Source organism: Ranitomeya imitator, chromosome 4 (genome assembly GCF_032444005.1).
Source record: "Ranitomeya imitator isolate aRanImi1 chromosome 4, aRanImi1.pri, whole genome shotgun sequence".
NCBI classification, from domain to species: domain Eukaryota; kingdom Metazoa; phylum Chordata; class Amphibia; order Anura; family Dendrobatidae; genus Ranitomeya; species Ranitomeya imitator.
In genome coordinates, this window is record NC_091285.1 from 580,196,902 (window position 1) to 580,219,989 (window position 23,088).

The 23,088-nt window shown below is 45.4% G+C and overlaps 1 protein-coding gene across 1 annotated transcript in view; it reads left to right on the plus strand.

The window, feature by feature from the left end:
• Positions 1–3,518, plus strand: part of MAP2K5 (mitogen-activated protein kinase kinase 5) — a 192,327-nt gene extending 188,809 nt beyond the window's left edge. The window contains exon 22 of the mRNA XM_069766412.1: positions 2,980–3,518. Within this exon, the coding sequence (XP_069622513.1) occupies positions 2,980–3,084 (105 nt within the window). The 3' untranslated portion in view covers positions 3,085–3,518. The remainder of the gene's footprint in view (positions 1–2,979) is intronic.
• The last annotated feature ends 19,570 nt before the right edge of the window (positions 3,519–23,088 follow it).

Sequence of the window (23,088 nt, forward strand, 5' to 3'; positions counted from 1 at the left end):
CCAAGGCTTCAGTAGTCCGCCAACTGATGGAACGGTGATATCACCATTTCCTGTCTCCACTAGATCCAGACGAGAGAGGTGAGTATGGCTGAGTTTATTTTAAACATACCCCATTCCCTTTGCATAGTTGTATTATGCCTAGACAACCTCTTTTAAAGTTCAATGTCTCTCAGGAGTGTAAAAAAAAAAAATATATAAGTAAAATTTATTTAATTTTTGTTTCTTAATGATAAAATATATAGTCAACACCTAAAATGTTGACACCCTTGAAATTGTTCCAGAAAATTAAGTATTTCTCCGAGAAAATTATTGCAATTACACACATTTTGTTATACACATGTTTTTCCTTTTGTGTGTATTGGAACAACACAAAAAAAACAGAAAAATAAAGGCAAGTTGGACATAATCTACGCACAACTCCAAAAATGGGCCAGGCAATATTGTAGTTAAACAGCTTTGTTTCAAGCATGTGATGCTCACTCAAACTCACCTTTGGCAAGTAACAGGTGGGGCAATATCAAAATCATACCTGAAACCAGATAAAAAGGAGAGCAGTTGACTGAAATCTTTGCATTGTGTGTTGGTGTGTGCCACACTAAGCATAGAGAACAGATAGAAAGAGGAGAAGAGAACTGTCTGAGGACTTGAGAATCAAAATTATTGAACAATATCAACAATCTCAGGATTGCAAGTACTCTCTCTCTCTAGAGATCTTGATGGTCCTTTTTCCACGGTGCGCAACATAAGGAGTTGAAAACCCATGGAACTGTAGCTAATCTCCCCAGATGTGGACGGCAGAGAGAAATTGATGAAAGGTTGCAACTCGGGATAGTCCGGATTAGCAGCCCCAATGAAGTTCCAAAGAAATTCAAGCTGTCCTGCAGACTCGGGGTGCATCAGTGTCAGCGTGAACTATCCCTCGACACTTAAAGGAGGACCCCGCTGCTGACACAGAGAACTAAAAAAGCTAGACTGCAGTTTGCCAAAATGTACTCAAGTCAAAATCCTTCTGGGAAATAGTCTGGTGGACAGATGAGACCAAGTTAGAGCTTTTGGTAAAGCATATAGTTCTACTGTTTACGAAAAACGGAATGAGGCCTACAAATAAAAGAACACATTATCTACAGTCAAATATGGTGAAGGTTGTTTTGGGGTTGTTTTGCTGTTTCTGGTACTGGGTGCCTTGACTGTGTGTAAGTCATCATGGAATCTGAAGATAATCATAAGATTTTGAGTCACAATGTAGTGCCTAGTGTCAGAAAGCTGGGTTTGTGTCTAAGGCTATGTGCACACGTTGCGGTTTTTAATGCGGATCCACAGCGTTTTTGACGCTGCGGATCCGCAGCAGTTTTCCATGCGGTGTACAGTACCATGTTAACCTATGGAAAACAAAAACCGCTGTGCACATGCTGCGCAAAAAAACGCGCGGAAACGCGGCATTTTTTTCCGCAGCATGTAAATTCCTTGTGCGGAATCCGCAGCGGTTTAACACCTGCTCCATATTAAAAAAACACAGGTGTAAATCCGCAGTAGAATCCGCACAAAAACCACGGAAAATCCGCAGAAAATCAGCGATAAATCTGCAGGAAAAATGCAGTGATTTTGCCCTGCGGATTTATCAAAATCAGTGCAGAAAAATCCGCACACCAGGATGCAGCGTGGGCACATACCCTTAGGTCAGGGGTTTTCCAACAGGATAATGACCCCAGACATGCTTCAAGAAGCACCCAGAAATAGATGGAAACAAGGCACTGGGATAGTTGTGGCCAGCAATTAGTCCAGATCTAAATCCCATTGACACCTGTGGAGAGATTTTAAAATTACTGGTAGAAGACTCCTTCAAATATGGGAGACTTGGAGCAGTTTGCAAAAGAAAAGTGGCCCAAAATTCCAGTTGAGAGGTGTAAGAAGCTTGTTGATGGTTATAGTAAGTGAATGGTTGCAGTTATTTATTCCAATTGCTGTGCAACAATATTGTCCTGCCTATTTTTAGGGTTTTGTGTGAAACTATGTCCAATTTAACCTTTTTCAAAAAATTTTTGTATTGTTCCAATACACAATAAGTGTGCATAACGAAATATGTAATTGCAATAAATTTGTGGGAGAAATTCTTCATTTTCTGGAACAATTTCAATGGTGCCATCACTTTTGGCCATGATTGTATATGATTTACCTTTTAAATTTAACACATCTTACCTAATCCTCTGTGTATGGCTGTACGTTGTGGGGAAAGAGCTTAGGACATTACTTATTATTAGGCTAGGGTTACACAACAGTATAACAAAATCGGTCCAATTTTCAGTCCAGCATAGTGGGAGATTCTTTTCTCACTCACAATCCGTGCTGTATACAATCCGTTTTTGTACTCAGCAGCTGTTAATCACTTCTTGGACCATTTACAGTTTCCTATGTTACAGAAGTGTAATGTATCCGCAAAAATCGCGTGATGCGATTTTTTATTTTTTTTTCACAGACAGATTTTGGCAGTGAAAAAAATCAGCCATCTGCACAGCCCCATCAAATACATAACATTGGTCAGTGTGCTGTTCGATTAATATCCGATATCACTTGTCCGATTTATACGTTCGTGAGCACGAGCCCTTAACCTTATCAATAGTTTGCTGTATTTTTTCACGCCCATCATTAAGTCCATTGGCTTTGTTTATAGGATGAGACGTGTCCGATTTTTAGATAAAGAAGCCTTTTCATTGCATAGAATGAGAAGTTTTTTTTCGTTCCACAAAGGAATTACAAACATGTAAGATCATTTCCAGTAGAAGTCCCTGGATATTGAATGAACAAAGGCACTGGAATATTATGGTTGGAAAGAACATTTATATACATGAGTGACAAGCGGTCCTGTGATAATGCTCACATATTAAAATTCATGGCTAGAGCAATGGGTGCTGAGGAATGCAGCTGTCGGGAGTAATGCAGCGTGGAGATTCAGGATATAATGGTCTTATCTCTCTCTGACAGGGTCATCCGTTCATCGTTCAGTTTGATGATGGGAACACGGAGGTGGTGTCCATGTGGGTCTGCAGGGCGTTAGAAGAGAGACGGGCACAGAACAGCCAGGAGTGAGAAGACAACCCAAGGAAGAAGCAAGTCAGACTATATTCATGGACTAGCTCAGTCAAGCTAGTGTTAATTGCACTGTAAGCATGAGCCATATGACTTCTGAAAGACCCGTAACGCGGAATACATGGTGTCTCCAATGTGGCCCACTGGTAACTTATCCCAAATGTGTGGAGTATCTGAGGAAGAATGCATCAGACAGGAGACTTGGCGTCCAACAGTGTTAGTCATTGTAGCCAGCTTCTGCAATATATAGTGCACTGTAAGCCGGCCTAGGCCAACCGCAGAGTGGGTAAGAGGACGTATCTGCCGTTACAAAGAGCACTAGTCGCACTATTAGGATGATTGGGACTTGTTCTGTGCAGACAAAATTTCACTCCTCGGGATCACCAGTGCATTACAGCGTCTTCCAGGACTTGCTACATAAAGTGCCATATTTATACAGGTCTCAGGAGTCCCTTCTTTTCTTGAATGTATGACAGTGGTGTGTTGTAGGTGACAAGTGGTAATCCTATTGCAGTCACTTATACCACCAAGCATCCCTCTATTATATATATATATAGTATAACATGTATGTCTCACACTCATTTTTCAGTCTAATAAACTTTCTATGTTTTTGCACTTTTTCTTAGTAGGATTGGTCACCCATTGGTAGCTTCATGTGTTCCTCACCTTTTGTAATCCGCTTATGCATAGCGAATAGGGATGAGCGGACCCGTAAAAGTTCGGTTCGGGTACTAGAACTTTACCTGAACTTCAGCCAGAACCCAAACCCAATTGAAAACAATGGGGGCCTGAAATTTGGGTCCGTGTAAGAAAAAAAAAAATCTCTCTCGTTTTCTCTCTGCAACGGATTTCCCCCAAAACTCCAAACATTGCAACAGACTTCTGCAGAAGGTACGTGTTCGACGTTTAGCACCAGACACTATCTTTCCTGACGACCGGCGAACTTTTGAGTTTAGGATCGCTCATCTCTAATTGTAAATCATCACTGTGCAGTGCCAAGAGTCACATTACTAATAAAGCAATTAATTTTAACATTATTGAGAGATAGAATATCAAAAATAAATCCAGAAAATCACATTGTATAAATGTATTTGTATTTTGCAGTGAGAAATAAGTATTTGATACCTCTGGCAAGCAAGACTTAACCCCTTTCTGACATTAGACTACCGTATATACTCGAGTATAAGCCAACCCGAGTATAAGCCGACCCCCCTAATTTTGCCACAAAAAACTGGGAAAACTTATTGACTCGAGTATAAGCCTAGGGTGGAAATGTAGCATTTACCGGTGAATTTCAAAAATAAAAATAGATCATTATTTCCCCATAGCTGTGCCATATAGTGCTCTGCACCGTTCATATTGCCCCATAGATGCTGCACAGATGCCCCATATAGTGCTGTGTGCCGTTCATACTGCCCCATAGATGCTGCACAGATGCTCCATATAGTGCTGTGTGCCGTTCATACTGCCCCCATATAGTGCTGTGTGCCGTTCATACTGCCCCCATAGATGCTGCACAGATGCCTCATATAGTGCTGTGTGCCGTTCATACTGCCCCCATATAGTGCTGTGTGCCGTTCATACTGCCCCCATATAGTGCTGTGTGCCGTTCATACTGCCCCCATATAGTGCTGTGTGCCGTTCATACTGCCCCCATATATTGCTGTGTGCCGTTCATACTGCCCCCATATAGTGCTGTGTGCCGTTCATACTGCCCCCATAGATGCTGCACATAAATCTGTGCTGCCGCTGCTGCTGCTGCTGCAATAAAAAAAAAAAACCACATACTCACCTCCCTTGATTGCAGCTCCCAGCGTCCGGTCCCGGCGCCTCCATCTTCCCAGCGTCTCTGCTCTGACTGATCAGGCAGAGGGCGCCGCGCACACTATATGCGTCATCGCGCCCTCTGCCTGAACAGTCAGAGCGCAGTCGCCGGGAAGATGGAGGCGCCGGGAAGATGGAGCGACGCCCGGCGGCTGGAACGCGGACAGGTGAATATAACATACTTACCTAGTCCCAGCGATCCTCGCGCTGTCCCTGCCTTCCTCCCCGTCTTCTGTGCTGCAGCATCTTCCTGTCAGCGGTCACCGGCACCGCTGATTAGAGAAATGAATAGGCGGCTCCGCCCCTATGGGAGGTGGAGCCGCTTATTCATATCTCTAATGAGCGGTCCCACGTGACCGCTGAAGAGGGGAAGACGCTGCAGCACAGAAGACGGGGAGGAAGGCGGGGACAGCGCGAGGATCGCTGGGACTAGGTAAGTATACCTCAGCGCCCTCTCCCCCTCACCCGCCGACCCCACCACTACCGTGACTCGAGTATAAGCCGAGGGGGGCACTTTCAGCCCAAAAATTTGGGCTGAAAATCTCGGCTTATACTCGAGTATATACGGTACTATTCCATCGAGGTGGTATGTGCCTGTATGACCACCGACGGGATAGTACGTCTAGCGCGATCAGCCGCGCTCACGTGGAGAGCGCCGCCGGGTGTCAGCAGACTATCACAGCTGACATCCGGCACTATGTGCCAGGAGCGGTCACGGACCGCTCCTGGCACATTAACCCCCGGAACACTGCGAACAAACATGATCACAGCATTCCGGCGGCATAGGGAAGAATCGCGCAGGGAGGGGGCTCCCTGCATGCTTCCCTGAGACCTTCGGACCAATGTGATGTGATCGCGTTGCTCCGAGCGTCTCCTCCGTCCTCCCTGCAGGCCCCGGATCCAAGGTGGCCGCGGGGCTCCTTCCGGGTCCTACAGGGAAGTGGCTTGCAAGCGCCTGCTCAGAGCAGGCGCCTGCAAGCCTCCTGCAGTGCCTGTCAGATCGCTAATCTGACACACTGCATTGCATTTACCATGATGTCCTACACTGGGACAAAGTAAAAAAATATATATATATTTACATGTGTTAAAAAAAAAAAAATCTTAAATAAATTAAAAAAAAATATTGTTCCAATAAATACATTTCTTTATGTAAATAAAAAAAACTATAAAAATGCGCATATTGAGTATCGCCGCATCCGTAACGACCCGACCTATAAAACTGTCCCACTAGTTAACCCCTTCAGTGAACACCGTAAAAAAAAAACTAGGCAAAAAACAATGCTTTATCATTATACCGCCGAACAAAAAGTGGAATAACACGCCATCAAAAAGACAGATTTAAATAAACATTGTACTGCCGAAAACGTCATCTGGTCCCTCAAAAAACGAGCCGCCATACAGCTTCATCGCCAAAAAAATAAAAAAGTTATATCCCTCAGAATAAAGAAATGCAAAAATATTTTTTTCTATAAAATAGTATTTATTGAATAAAAGCACCAAAACATATAAAAATTATATAAATGAGGTATCGCTGTAATCGTACTGACCCGAAAAATAAAACTGCTTTATCAATTTTACCAAACGCGGAATGGTATAAACACAAATTGCTGGTTTTTGTTCATTCTGCCTAACAAAAATCGGAATAAAAAGCGATCAAAAAATGTCATGTGCCCGAAAATAATACCAATAAAAACATCAACTCGTCCCACAAAAAACAAGACCTCATATGACTATGTGGACCAAAATATGGAAAAATTATAGCTCTCAGAATGTGGTAACGCAAAAAAATATTTTTTGCAATAAAAAGCGTCTTTTAGTGTGTGACAGCTGCCAAACATAAAATCCCGCTATAAATAGTAAATCAAACCCCCCAATATCACAGCCATAGTTAGGGAAAAATAATAAAATAAAAAATGTATTTATTTCCATTTTCCCGTTAGGGTTGGGGCTAAAGTTGGGGTTAGGGTTTGGATCACGTTTATGGTTGGGTTAGGAGTGTGTCAGGGTTCGGCGTATGGTTGGGATTAGGGTTTGGGGTGTGTTGGGGTTCGGATTAGGGTTAGAGGTGTTGTTAGGCGTGTGTTCAGGTTAGGAGTGTGGATAGGGTTGGGATCAGGCTTAGGGGTGTGTTGGGGTTAGGGTTGGAGTTAGAATTGGGTGGTTTCCACTGTTTAGGCACACCAGGGGCTCTGCAAATGCAACATGACGTCCGATCTAAATCCATACAATTCTGCGTTGAAAAAGTAAAACAGTGCTCCTTCCCTTCCGAGCTCTGCCGTGTGCCCAAACAGTGGTTTACCCTCACATATGGGGTATCAGCGTACTCAGGACAAATTGGACAACAACTTTTGGGGTCCAATTTCTCCTGTTGCCCATGGAAAAATACAAAACTGCAGGCTAAAAAATAATTTTTGTGGAAAAAAAAAAGATTTTTTATTTTCACGGCTCTGCGTTATAAACTTTAGTGAAACACTTGGGGGTTCAAAGTTCTCACAACACATCTAGATAAGTTCCTTGGGGGGGGTTAGTTTCCAATATGGGGTCACTTGTGGGGTCATATTTCTACTGTTTAGGTACATCAGGGGCTCTGCAAACGCAACGTGGCGCCCACAGACCATTCCATCAAAGTCTGCATTCCAAAACGCCACTTCTTCCCTTCCGAGCACTGCCATGCGCCCAAACAGTAGTTTTCTCCCACATATGGGGTATCGGCGTACTCAGGACAAATTGCACAACAAGTTTTGGGGTCCAATTTCTCCAGATACCCTTGGGAAAATACAAAATTGGGGGCTAAAAGATAATTTTTGTGGAAAAAAAAAAGATTTTTTAATTGTCACGGCTCTACATTATAAACTTCTGTGAAGCATGTGGGGGTTCAAAGTGCTCACCACACATCTAACTAAGTTCCTTAGGGGGTCTACTTTCCAAAATGGTGTCACTTGTGGGGGATTTCAATGTTTAGGCACATCAGGGGCTCTCCAAACGAGACATGGCATCCTATCTCAATTCCAGCCAATTTTACATTGAAAAGTCAAATGGCGCTTCTTCCCTTCTGGGCTCTGCCATGCGCCCAAACAGTGGTTTACCCCCACATATGGGGTTTCAGCGTACTTGGGACAAATTGCACAGCAACTTTTGGGGTCCAATTTCTCCTGTTACCCTTGGTAAAACAAATTGGATCAGAAGTAAATTTTTTGTCAAAAAAAGTTAAATGTTCATTTTTTTTAAACATTCCAAAAATTTCTGTGAAACACCTGAAGGGTTAATAAACTTCTTGAATGTGGTTTTGAGCACCTTCAGGGGTTCAGTTTTTAGAATAGTGTCACACTTGGGTATTTTATCGGTCGTCCATGACATCACCACGGAGAGAGGGGATCCGCCCTTCAGGAACAGGAAACCTACAAATACATAAGGGCGGCACCTCTCCCACGCATCAGTTGGTTTCCTGTTCCTGGAGGACAGGATGCCCTACAGATCATATCCGTATTTCATCTGATACCCAGGCCGGCTGTCCGACTCAGGTAGTGAGGGGGTCTCTTACCCCAGGCAGTGCGGGTCCCTGGAAGCGCCACGGTGGGTCCGGGTAGGGCTCCACGTCAGGGAGCAGAGTCCGGAGGATGTCCGTCTCCAAGTGCCAGCAACGATGAGTATTCCACTTCCCTCCCCCCCCCCCCCCCCCCCCCCATGGGGTCCGTGCGGTCTTCCTGGAGCCTCTGCGGCTCCTGTGTCCTGTCGGTCATTTCGGGTTTCCCTGCACATCCCTGTGCACTCTTTCCAATACCGGAAGTGACGCTGCAGGGGCGGGGCCTAAACCGGAAGTCGGACGCCGGCCGGCTTCTGCTGCAGATGCCGCTGTGCTGCGGCCATGTGCAGCGATGGCGGCGGAGTGGGAGGGCGGCCGGGGGCTGTGGAGGGACTGGCGGCCACACGGGGAAGGGGCGGTACCGCTGGCCACACACCTGCTGACAATCCGGATCCAGGGGAAGGGCTATATATAGCCGCACAGAAGGCTGCATGGCTGCTAATGAGCCCATCTACAGCAATGGGTGAGCCAGAAGCTCCCGTCGGTCTGCTGGAGCAGGACAGAGTCTTGGAAAGGTCCCATGCTAACCCCCAGCCGAAGACCTGCGGACGCAGTGATCAGCCCAGTCGCAAGACTTTCTCTAGACTGAAGGATCCGGTTCATTCCCCCAAAGATCCAGTACCTATCGCTGCTGCCTTCGTGAACATGCCCTGATGCAGTCTTTTTCCTATGTTTTTTTCTTAGGGGAAAAAGTGCACTGGTAAAGCAAAGAATAAGGAGTGTGCACTATGTAGTCGCCCTTTGCCAGACGCCTATCCTAAAAGATTGTCAGTCGTGTGTGCGACAGACAATAGGGAGTAAGGAATCATTTCCACTTAATGACAGGGTTCAGAACCTTGTCAAAAGAGAGTGGAAAAAGCCAGAAAAAGGGCTCCCTACCACCGGCCTTTAAGCGGAGATATGCCTTTGACGACCCCTTAGTGAACACGTGGGATAAGGCACCAAAATTAGACGCAGTGGTGGCTAAAGCTTCTAAGAAATCCTCTATTCCCTTCGATGCCATGGCTTCCTTAATGGATCCTCTTGATAAGAAAGCAGATTCGTTTCTTAATTGGACTTGGGAGATGTCGGCTGGTGCTCTAAGACCTGCAGTAGCTGCGACATGCGCAGCCAGATCAATGATGGTCTGGCTGGACCAACTAGGGTCTAATCTAGAAGATGGAGCCTCTAGGGAATCCATATTAAAATCCCTACCGACTATCCAGAATGCCGCTGCTTTTCTCGCAGACGCATCCGCAAATTCTGCAAGGATGGCAGCTAGGGCTGCAGGGTAATCGAATGCGGCACGCAGGGCCCTATGGCTGAACTGTTGGCCCGGCGACATTCAGGCCAGGTTCCGTCTTTGCTCTATCCCGTGCGAAGGAGAATACCTGTTTGGTCCGGTTCTAGACGAACTACTAGAGAAGGCCCGTGACGAGAAAAAGAAATTTCCCAGTCTACCGACGACTTCTTACAGGCGTCCCTTCACAGGGAAAATATTCTTTCGCAGAAGGCCAGCCAGGGATCAGGGCAGATGGGACGAGAAAAAGAAAAGAGGTACTGGATTCATGTTTGGAGGTGGGGACGTGAGATCAAAAAGCCACCCCAATGACTAGTCGGCCCGGTGGGAGGTAGACTATCTGCCTTCTACCCAGCCTGATCCAATATATCCAGTAGCAATTGGATTTTGGGAATAATAACTACGGGTCTGCGGCTAGAGTTCTCCTCTATCCCTCATAATTTCTTCAGGTTTACCCCACTCAGGTCCTCTGCAGCAGAACAGATGGCCCTGGAAACGGAAATTCACGACCTGCTCAGTAAGAAAGTCCTATCAGAGGTTCTGGAAGAAGAACGGGGTAGAGGATTCTAATCTCCTCTATTCCTGATACGTAAACCAGACGGCTCCTTCAGAACTATTATCAACCTTAGGGCTCTTAACAATTTTCTGACCATACAACTGTTTAAAATGGAGACTGTTAACACCGCAATAAAATTACTGTTTAAAAACTGTTTTATGGTGGTGTTGGATTTAAAGGACGCCTATTACCATATTCCAACTTATGCAAGACACCAAAGATTCCTGAGGGTAGCGGTCCGGTTAGATGGGGTGGTCAGACATTTCCACTATAAGGCTCTCCCCTTTGGTATATCGGTCGCCCCCCGTGTATTTACTAAGGTCTTTGCTGAGGTAATGGCCCTACATGAGTCTGACATTCTGATAATCCCCTACCTGGACGATCTCCTCATAGTGGGTAAAATAGAGGGGCACTGTTTAGAACAACTACAAAATTAATGTCTGCCCTGGAGCGTCTGGGATGGTTACTAAATGTCAAAAAATCCCAGCTACAGCCCATGAAGGTGCAGCGATTTTTAGGCCTGACCTTGGATTCCCAGGTTCAGGAATGTCATTTGCCTCACGAGAAAATAGATCGCCTGCACCTTCAAGTGCTTAATGCCTCTAAAAACCCCACTATGTCCCTTAGGAAAGCGATGTCTCTGTTAGGGTCTCTCTCTTCCTGCATTCCAGCGGTCCGATGGGCCCAGTATCATACAAGGATACTTCAGAGTGATGAGTTATTACAACACAAAATTTGGGGGAGGGGTCACCCAGAGAGCCAGCTGACCTTGTCCCGAAACACTATTATATCCCTCGAATGGTGGCTAGACCGAAATAACCTATCCACGGGGGTTCCCTGGGAATTCAACGTAACCCGTATAATCACCACAGACGCTAGCCCTTCTGGTTGGGGGGCTCACATGGGTGAGATTATAATCCAGGGACTTTGGGACCAGCTTCAAACGGAAATGTCCTCTAATTTGAAGGAGTTAATGGCAGTGGAGCAGGCTGTTAAAAAAAACTCCTTGTCTGTCTGCAGGGCCACCACGTGCGGATATTCTCCGACAATCGGGTCACCGTGGCATATATCAATCAAGGCGGAACCCGTTCCAAATCCCTAATGAACGTGGCAGATCGTCTATTCCAGCTAGCAGAGCAGCACTTCCTCTTGTTGACAGCTCTTCACATGAGAGGAATAGAAAACACTACGGCGGATTTCTTAAGCCGCAACACCTTGAGGCAGGGAGAATGGTCTCTAAACGACGCTATCTTCAACCTCATTGTGGAAAGGTGGGGTCAACCGGAGGTAGATCTTTTTGCCACAAAAGGAAACAGAAAAGTGACACAATTCTGCTCTCTGAACCCCAGAGAAAATCCTCTGTCAGTAGACGCCCTCCTCATAGACTGGAACTTCAGGCTAGCTTACGCCTTTCCTCCCCTGTCTCTACTTCCTCTGGTGGTGAGGAAAATCAGGAAGGACAAGGCCACAGTTATAGTAATTGCCCCCTTCTGGCCCAGAAGGATGTGGTTTTCATGCCTCAGGACCATGTCGATATCCGACCCATGGGTCTTACCAGACATCCCGAATCTCCTATCCCAGAGCCCAGTCTACCATCCTCAGGCGGTTGGCCTTCATCTGACGGCGTGGATTTTGAGCGGGCGCTGTTAAAAGATAGGGGGTTCTCTCCAGGCCTCATTAACACTCTGCTGAAAAGCAGAAAAATAATCACCACAAATATTTATGTCAGGATTTGGAAGAGATTTCTTCAAAACTCAGGGGTAGTAGCTGGTCAGTCAACACCAATAAACCAGATTTTCGAGTTCTTGCAAAAGGGGCTGGATATGGGGTTATCCCCAAATACTTTTAAAGTACAGGTGTCAGCCTTAGGGGCCCTCTTTGGCTGCAATATTGCCGAAAATTACTGGGTCAGCAGATTCATCAGGGCAACAAGACGGTCTAGGCCAATGGTGAAGAATAGGGTCATGCCGTGGGACCTAAACCTAGTCCTCTCAGCCATGACAGAGGCCCCTTTTGAGCCAATTTCTTCAGCCTCTATTAAAAATCTCTCTCTTAAAGTAGCTTTCCTGGTGGCCCTAACGTCTGCTCGTAGGATAGGCGACATCCAGGCGTTATCCAGGGTTCCCACTTACATGCAACTTAGGGATGATAGAGTGATACTGTCCCCCGATCCAGCATATCTTCCTAAGGTAGTGTCTAGGTTCCACAGAACACAGGAAATGGTTCTTCCATCTTTCCTCCCTAATCCTACTAATGATAAGGAAAAGAAACTACACACTTTAGATGTAAAAAGATGTATCCTAGAGTATCTAGCAGTGACTGATCCTTGGAAAATAGATAACGCCTTATTCGTGTCCTATCAGGGTAGCAGGAAAGGTCATAGAGCATCAAAATCTACGTTAGCTATATGGATCAGGGAGGATATCTCGCTGGCATACGTCTCAAAGGGCAAGCCTGCGCCTGAAGGTCTAAAAGCGCATTCCACTAGAGCTATGGCGGCCTCGTGGGCGGAGAGGTTAGAGGTGTCGATCGACCAAATATGTAAGGCTGCTACTTGGTCTTCTCCAAACACTTTCTATAACCATTATAGATTGAACCTGGGTGCTTCCTCGGACCTCTCTTTTGGTGTAAGGGTGCTGCAAGCTGTAGTCCCTCCCTAAATAGTTACTCTCTGTAATTCTCTCCGTGGTGCTGTCATGGACGACCGATAAAGTCTTAGTTACTCACCGGTTAACGGTGATTTTCGGAGTCCAGGACAGCACCCATACATACCCTCCCGTCTTCTTAAGTTCTGGGTGTACACCTCTTCCCATTTTTTTTTTTTTTATAGTCCACTTGGGGTGGATAGTTAAGTTGTAATATTGTTACATATACATAAATTATGTCATTAACCTTGGTGGTCCTCTTGTGCTCTGTAAACCAACTGATGCGTGGGAGAGGTGCCGCCCTTATGTATCTGTAGGTTTCCTGTTCCTGAAGGGCGGATCCCCTCTGTTCGTGGTGCTGTCATGGACTCCAAAAAACACCGTTAACCGGTGAGTAACTAAGACTTTCTATCATATAGACCCCTCAAAGTGACTTCAAATGTGATGTGGTCCCTAAAAAAAAAATGCTGTTGTAAAAATGAGAAATTGCTGGTCAACTTTTAACCCTTGTTAACTTCCTAACAAAAAAAAAATGTTGGTTCCATAGTTGTGCTGATGTAAAGTAGACATGTGGGAAATGTTACTTAAGTATTTTGTGTGATCTATCTCTGTGATTTAAGGGCATGAAAATTCAAAGTTGGAAAATTTTGATATTTTCAAAATGTTCACCAAATTTCCGTTTTTTTCACAAACTCAAGTAATGTCAAGGAAAGTTTACCACTAACATGAAGTACAATATGTCACGAGAAAGCAATGTCAGAATCACCGGGATCCGTTGAAGCGTTCCAGAGTTATAACCTCATAAAGGGACAGTGGTCAGAATTGTAAAAATTGGCCCTGTCATTAACATGCAAACCACCCTTGGGGGTAAAGGGATTAATACTTGGTGGCAAAACCCTTGTTGGCAAGCACAGCAGTCAGACGTTTTTTGTAGTTTGATGAGGTTTGCGCACATGTCAGGAGGAATTTTGGTCCACTCCTCATTGCAAGTCATCTCTAAATCATTGAGATTTTGAGTCTGTCGCTTGGCAACTCGGAGCTTCAACTCCCTCCATAAGTTTTTTATGGGATTAAGGTCTGGAGACTGGCTAGGCCACACCATAACCCTAATGTGCTTCTTTTTGAGCCACTCCTTTGTTGCCTTGGCTGTATGTTTTGGGTCACTGTCTTGCTGGAAGATCAGCCACGACACATTTTTAATGTCCTGGCGGAGGGAAGGAGGTTGTCACTCAGGATTTTACAGGACATGGCTCTATCCATTCCTCCCATTGATGCGGTGAAGTAGTCCTGTGCCCTTAGCAGAGAAACACCCCCCAAAACATAATGTTTCCCCCTCCATGCTTGACAGTGGGGACTGTGTTCTTTGGGTTGTAGGCAGCATTTCTTTTCCTCCAAACACGGCGAGTTGAGTTAATGCCAAAGACCTCAATTTTTGTCTCATGACCAAAGTACCTTCTCCCAATCACTCACAGAATCATCCAGGTGTTCATTGGCAAACTTCAGACAGGCCTGCACATGTGTATTCTTGAACAGGGGAACTTTGCGGGCACTGCAGAATTTTAAACCTTCACGGCGTAATATGTTACCAATGGTTTTCTTGGTGACCGTGGTCCCAGCTGCCTTGAGATAATTAAAAAGTCCCCACCATGTAGTTTTAGGCTGGTCTCTCACCTTCCTCATGATCAAGGATACCCCCACAAGGTGAGATTTTGCATGGTGCCCTAGATCGATATCGGTTCAGTCATTTTGTATTCCATTTTTTTTACTATTGCACCAACAGTTGTCTCCTTCTCACCCAGCATCTTACTTATGGTTTTTGTCCATGTTGTAGAGGTTAGAGTCTGATTAATTGAGTCTGTGGACAAGAGTCTTTTATAAAGGTGACTATGTAAGACAGCTGTCTTTAATGCAGGTAACAAGTAGATTAGGAGCCTGATGAAGGCTTCCAAAACGCTCTTAAGGGTGTGCAGGGTTGGCGGTGTGGACTTGTACCCTACCTGTGTGCATCATCAAGGTATAGATGTCTATCATGTGATACTTCTGAAATCCGGGCTATTATTGCCTACATATATGGGATCACTGCATAACTTGTGCTGATCTTTTGTTCTGCACTGGCAGTAGGTGTTTTAATCTATTTTCCCTTGTTTTATGCACACTAGACCTTTTGGTCTGTTTATTAGAGCTGCATAGTGTTACTCAGTATTTCACGTTTGCAGTGTATCCTGATTATATGCTTATTTTGGCTTATTCAAAAATAGGTGACCACTGCTAATTCCACCGCCTCCAGTGCCCTTTAAGTTCTTGCCTATTGTTAGACACCCATGTCTTCCCTCACTTGCATTATATGTAATTTTATCATTATTGATATTCAATCAAATTTGTACATTTTATATTTAGTCTTGTAGATCGTCCCCTTCTCTTGTTTTGCTTCACATATGACAATTGGTCTTTCATGTGTCCATCACTTGGTAGAATTACACACTAGTTTTCAATTGGTTTATGTATACTATTTGTAGTGCCATGGTAGCACACTTATGCCGTGAGGAGGCAGTGACCCAAAGTTCCAACACAAAATCTCTTTAATGCGGTTACTTCCCACCCCTGGTTCCTCCAGGCTTTCCTTTTATTCACGCATTTCTGTGTGGGTCCCTGGAACTGAACTATCCCGAACTTACCAGAGGATATTTCCGGCTCGGGGTTCGGTGGAGTCTCAACGTCCTCTCCTGCCACAACCTCTAGGGGGAACCTATCGGTGTTACACTCTCTCCCTAGGTTTGCGACCCCTATGGCAGGTATCCCTAACTTGGGATCTTCGGGTTCTGCACCCGGAACAACATCTTTGACCTCTCCTGCCGATACCTCTAGGGGAAACCTATCAGGGTTACACATTGTCCATAGGTTGGCGACCCCTATAGCAGGTAACCCTGACTTGGGATCTTTGGGTTCTACACTCAGTTCAACATTTACCTTGGGAGGTTGACCCTGGTCTCCCACAGGGACAAGAACTTTAGCAAGTCTCTCCCCAACACATTCCCGTATGGAAGGGTCTTCACCACTTGTTTAAAGTCCCCAAATGGTGTGGAAAAATTAACCTCCGCAGTCAGGTACTCCCAGATTTCCCCATGGATACCCATCACCTCTACTTTCCGTCCTTTGGGGTTGTTCCCGGCAACAAGGGACCCACGGACCAAAGTCACTACGCTCCCTGAGTCCAGGAGAGCCTCTGTTTGGCACTAGTACCTGGCACAGATGGGCATTGCTGTCAGCAGTGCCCGTAGTGGTGGTACAAACTCGCTGGGCATACATAGACACCCGGTGAGCATACCTGCAGTCTATGGACTCAGATTTCAGGGGGCGGTTGACAGCCACATGTCTGGGCCCTTGACATCGCCAACACTTAATAACTGCAGCACGACTATATCTTACTGCCGCTTTAGGGGAAATGGGAATTTTGTCACCCTCACTTTGGGTTACCCTCTCATCACGGGCTTGGTCCTGGTTAGCCTCAACAGAGGTTTGTGGACCTTTCCCAATCTCCTGGGCTGGTGAGGCCCGACATGTCAGCCGAAGTGGAGCAGTGGTCCCGTACCATGACCTGAGTGGCTGTATACTGTTCAATCCATTTTACCATCTGGTCCAGAGTGTCCACGTCCCCTTGCCCCACCCAATGCTGCATGGTGGCTGGCAGAGCCCTCACCAACCAGCCGGTCGACCTTGACCCTCTCTACCATCTGGGCCGGGGTCAAGGTCTCAGGCTGGAGCCATTCCTCCACCAACTGCAATAAGTCATTCGCCTGAAACCTGGTGGAACGAGTCTCTGCAAAGGACCACTGGTATACCCTCTGATCGCCCAATATCTTAGGGTCTCTTCTTGACACTGATGGTCACCCCTCACGCTAGGGGGTCTCCTCTTTACACCACTGATCGCCCCTCACCTTCCTGGTCTCCTCTTGCAGAGCTACCGTCTGGTGCAAAATCAGCTCACACGATCTCTGCTGTTGCTGATACAGTAGCTCCTGCTGCTGCTGCCACTGGAACTGCAGCGCCTCTTGCTTCCGCTGGCCCAGTAGCTCCCGCTGCTGCTGTTGGACGAGGATCACCTGTTTCAAAATCTCCATTTTCCAGCAGGCCTGAGCTGTAGCAAGGCCGGCCTGCCCACATATATGCAGCATGCTTTGGGGTATGCCTCAGTTCACACTGCTCCGCATTCTCCAGCCATATGTAGTGCCACATGTCACAAACCCTGCCCATCAGCACCCATATCAGATGACTGCAGGTTGCCAGTGGGTTGGCATGACAACCCTGGGTCTGCAGGAGACCTCTGTAGTTGTCATTGCCGGATAGCTATGAACGCCATCCTGCAGTCGACGCAGATGAGCATTTTAGCTACACATAGCAGGACTGAAGCCCTGCTGTGTGTAGCACAAGCGATCAGATGATCGCAGCTTCTAGTCTCCAATGGAGACTATTGAGGCCAGTGAAATTGCAACAACAACAAAAAAAGTTTTGAAAAAATGTTTAAAATGCAATAGTTCAAATCACCACCTCTTTGGCCCTTTCAAAATAAAAATACACATATTTGGTATTGCTGGGTTCAGAAATGCCCGATCTATCATAAAAAGAATTAATCCGGGAAAATCAAAACTCCAGAATTACGTTTTTTTTGTCTCCGCAACATTGCAATAAAATGCAAGAGTACACTATCAAAAGACCGTATCTACATCAAATATAGTATCAATAAAAACTTAACCCCTTAGCGACCGCCGATACACCTTTTAACGGCGGCCACTAAGGGTACTTAAACCACAGCGCCGTTAATTAACGGCGCTGTGGAAAAAGTGAATAGCGCCCCCCAGAGTCGGATTTTCTCTGGGGTCTCGGCTGCCGGGGGTAGCCGAGACCCCAGAGAACGTGATTCGGGGGGTTTTTAACCGACCCCGCGTTTGCGATCGCCGGTAATTAACCGTTTACCGGCGATCGCAAAAAAAAAAAAACGCGATCTCTTTTTAATTTCTCTGTCCTCCGATGTGATCGCACAGAGAAAAGGGGTCCCAGATAACCCCCCGATACTCACCTATCTCCCCCGGTGCTCCTCGTGGCTCCCGGTGGGCGCCGCCATCTTCAAAATGGCGGGCGCATGCGCAGGGCGCCCGCCGGCCGGCACCGGGAGAATCTTTGGGGTCTCGGCTGCCGGGGGTAGCCGAGACCCCAAAGAACATGATCGGGGTCGGTTTTACCGACCCTGTTTTGCGATCGCCGGTAATTAACTGTTTACCGGCGACCGAATTAAAAAAAAAAAAATCAAAGTGTAATTCTCTGTCCTCTGATGTGATCGCACATCAGAGGACAGAGAAATAGGGGGATTCGGGGACCCTATCATACTCACCGGTGTCCCTGGATCCTCCTGCTGCTCCTCCTGGCTGCCGGGGAAATGAAAATGGCGGGCGCATGCGCAGTGCGCCCGCCATCTATCGCCATCTGCCGGCCGACGGGAGAAGAGCAGTTGGGGCTAAAATTAGGGTTAGGGCTAGGGTTAGAGCTAGGGTTAGGGCTAGGGTTAGGGCTAGAGTTAGGGCTAGAGTTAGGATTGGGGCTAGGGTTAGGGTTGGGGCTAAATTCAGGGTTAGGGTTCTTTCACACTTACATAGGTACGGGGCCGTCGCAATGCGTCGGCCCGACATACCGACGCACGTTGTGAAAATTGTGCACAACATGGGCAGCAGATGTAGTTTTTCAATGCATCCGCTACCCAATCTATGTCCTGGGGAGGAGGGGGCGGAGTTACGGCCACGCATGCGCGGTCAGAAATGGCGGACGCGACGTACAAAAAAACGTTACATTGAACGTTTTTTGTGCCGACGGTCCGCCAAAACACAACTGATCCATCCAGTGCACGACGGAGGCGACGTGTGGCCATCCGTCACGATCCGTCGGCAATACAAGTCTATGGGCAAAAAAACGCATCCTGCGGGCACATTTGGAGGATCCGTTTTTTGTCCAAAATGACGGATTGCGACGGATGCCAAACAACGCAAGTGTGAAAGTAGCCTTAGGGCTAGGGTTAGCGTTGCGGCTAAAGTTAGGGCTAGGGTTGGGGCTAAAGTTAGGGTTAGAGTTGGGATTAGGGTTAGGGTTTGGATTAGGGTTGGTATTAGGGTTAGGGTTTGGATTAGGGTTGGCATTAGGGTTACGTTTGGGATTAGGGTTAAGGTTAGGGTTGTGATTAGGGGTGTATTGGGATTAGGGTTAGGTTTGAGGTTAGGGTTGAGATTAGGATTAGGGGTGTGTTGGATTTAGGGTTTTGATTAGGATTATGGTTAGGGTTGACATTAGGGTTGTTTTGGGGTAAGGGTTGTGATTATCGTTAGAGTTAGTGATTAGGATTATGGGTTGGGATTAGGGTTAGGGGTGTGTTGGGGTTAGGGTTGGAGCTAGAATGGGGGGGTTTCCACTGTTTAGTTACATCAGGGGGTCTCCAAACACGACAGCCAATTTTGCACTCAAAAAGTCAAATGGTGCTCCCTCCCTTCTGAGCTCTGTCGTGCGCCCAGTGGGTTACACCCACATATGGGGCATCAGCGTACTCTGGATAAATTGGACAACAACTTTTGGGGTCCAATTTCTCCTGTTACCCTTGTGAAAATAAAAACTTGGGGGCTACAATATCTTTTTTGTGGAAAAAAAATATTTTTTATTTTCACGACTCTGCATTCTAAACTCCTGTGAAGCACTTGGGCATTCAAAGTTCTCACCACACATCTAGATAAGTTCCTTGGGGGGTCTAGTTTCCAAAATGGGGTCACTTGTGGGGGGTTACTACAGTTTAGGTACATCAGGGGCTCTGCAATCGCAACATAACGCCCACAGACCATTCTATCAAAGTCTGCATTCCAAAACAGCGCTCCTTCCCTTCCGAGCTCTGCCGTGCGCCAAAACAGTGGTTTACCCCCACATATGGCACATCAGTGTACTCGGGATAAATTGGACAACAACTATTGTGGTCCAATTTCTCCTGTTACCCTTGTGAAAATAAAAACTTGGGGGCTACAATATCTTTTTTGTGGAAAAAAAAATATTTTTTATTTTCACGACTCTGCATTCTAAACTTCTGTGAAGCTCTTGGGGGTTCAAAGTTCTCACCACTCATCTATATAAGTTCCTTAAGGGGTCTAGTTTCCAAAATGGGGTCACTTGTTGGGGCTCTCCAAACGCGACATGGCGTCCAATCTCAATTCCAGACAATACAATTCTACATTGAAAAAGTAAAACGGCACTCCTTCTCTTCCAAGCTCTGCGGTGCGCCCAAACAGTGGTTTACCCCCACATATTGGGTATCAACGTACTCAGGAGAAATTACACTACAACATTTGTGGTCTAATTTCTCCTGTTACCCTTGTGAAAATAAAAGTTTGGGGGCAAAAAGATCATTTTTGTAGAAAAAATGCGATTTTTTTTTTTTTTTTTTTTTTTTTTTTTCACGGCTTAACGTTATAAACTTATGTGAAGCACATGGGGGTTCAAAGTGCTCACCACACATCTAGATAAGTTCCTTAAGGGGTCTAGTTTCCAAAATGGTGTCACTTGTGGGGGGTTTCCACTGTTTAGGCACATCAGGGGCTCTCCAAACTCGACATGGCGTCCAATCTCAATTCCTGCCAATTCTACATTGAAAAAGTAAAACGGCGCTCCTTCACTTCCAAGCTCTGCGGTGCGCCCAAACAGTGGTTTACCCCCACATATGGGGTATTGGCGTATTCAGGAGAAATTGCATAACAAAATTTATGGTTACATTTCTGATTTTACACTTGTGAAAATAAAAAAAATGGTTCTGAATTAAAATGTTTGCAAAAAAAGTTAAATGTTAATTTTTTCCTTCCACATCGTTTCAGTTCCTGTGAAGCACGTAAAGGGTTAATAAACTTCTTGAATGTGGTTTTGAGAACCTTGAGGGGTGTAGTTTTTAGAATGGTGTCACACTTCGTTATTTTCTATCATATAGACCCCTCAAAATGACTTCAAATGTGATGTGGTCCCTAAAAAAAAAAAGGTGTTGTAAAAATGAGAAATTGCTGGTTAACTTTTAACCCTTATAACTCCCTAAGAAAAAAAAATTTTGTTTCCAAAATTGTGCTGATGTAAAGTAGACATGTGGGAAATGTTATTTATTAACTATTTTTTTGTGACATATCTCTCTGATTTAAGGGCATAAAAATACAAAGTTTGAAAATTGCAAAAATTTAAAAATCTTCGCCATATTTCCGTTTTTTCATAAATAATCGCAAGTAATATCGAAGAAATGTTACCACTAACATGAAGTACAATATGTCACGAAAAAACATTCTCAGAATCATCGGGATCCGTTGAAGCGTTCCAGAGTTATAACCTCATAAAGTGACAGTGGTCAGAATTGCAAAAATTGGCTCGGTCATTAAGTACCAAATTGGCTGTCACTAAGGGGTTAAGCTCGGCGCCCTCACCCAGCCCCAGATCTCGAAAAATGGAGCATTGTTTGTTTTGTTTTTTTGCATCCTCTGGAAAAAAATGTTCACCACTTAAATAAAACAGAACCTATTCATGTTTAGTATCTGTGAGCTTGTAATGACCTGGCAGGTCAGTTTCAGCATTTTGAGAACATGGAGAAAAAAAATTCTGGAATTGCAATTTCACCGCACTTTGAATTTTTTTTCCCACTTTACTGTACACAATATAGTAAAACGAAAGGTGTTATCCAAAAGTACAACTCATCCATCAAACATCAAGCCCTGACACGGCCATATCAACCACAGAATAAAAAAATGTTATGGCTCTGGGAAAACAGGGAGCAAAAAATGAAAACTGAAAACCTCAAGGTCGTAAAAGGGTAATTGGGGGGGGGGGGGGGGAGGAAGGATGACTTGAACTTTTTTTTTTTTTCCTATTGTTTTTTTTCCTATTTTTTTTAAACATTTTGTTTCTTACTTTTCACTGTTCTTGTCTCCTTAGGGAACTTGAAGCTGCGATCATCTGACCGCTTATGCCATGTACAGTGATGCCACAGCATCGCTGCATGTAGCAAAAATTACAAACAGGAGGGTGTTCATCAGACCCCTGGGTGACATAGCTACCCATCGGCGACCCATAATCACGTCACAGGTGTGTTGATGGGCGCATTGAATGATGTGCCTTCATGCAGGCGCATGTTAAGTGCCGCTGTGAGAGTTTGACAGTGGTATTTAACATATGCAAGTCCTGGCTGTAGCAGCCAGCCATCACCTGCCTGGTATGGAGGGAACTCCCCTTGTGAGCCTGCTTCCGACTTTTGGACTTTTGGTGTACATGTACAGCGGATGTCGTGAAGGGGTTAAAGGAACCAAAAGTAATTGGACAATTATCTCAAAAGCTCTTTAATGGGCTGCATGAGTTTTTCCCTTGTTAATCCATCATCATTTAAGCAGGTAACCAGTCTGGAACGAATTCCAGATATGACATTTACATTTGGAAGCTGCTGCTGTGAACCCACAATGTATGGGAGCAGGAGCTATCAATGGAATAAAAATAGACCATCATTAGGCTGAAAAAAAAATTGGAAAAAGCCATCAAGAAGTTGACAGAAGTGTTAGGAGAGGCCAAATCAACAGTGTGGTTTATTCTGAAAAAAAAAACACACTGGTGAGCTTGGGAACTCAAAAAGGCCTGGACGACATCCACAGAAGACAACAGTTGTGGATTATCGCAGAATTCTTTCCATGTTGAAGAAAAAAACCTTTCACAATATCTATCAAGTGAAGCACCAACTCCAGGAACTAGATGTTTTAGTATCTAAATCTACCATTATTATTATTTATTTATATAGCACCATTGATTCCATGGTGCTGTACAAGAGAAGGGGTTACATACAAATTGCAGATCTCACAGTAAACAAACGAACAATCACAGACCGATACAGAAGGGTGAGGACCCTTCCCTTGCGGGCTTACATTCTACAAGATGGTGGGGAAAGAGACAATAGGTTGGGGGGTTGCAGCAGCTCCCGTGTTGATGAGGCAGTAGCTCCGGTAGTGGTGAGGAGGCAACGGGGTCATTGCAGGCTGTAAGCTTTCCTGAAGAGGTGGGTTTTCTAGGTTCACAAAGAATTCCA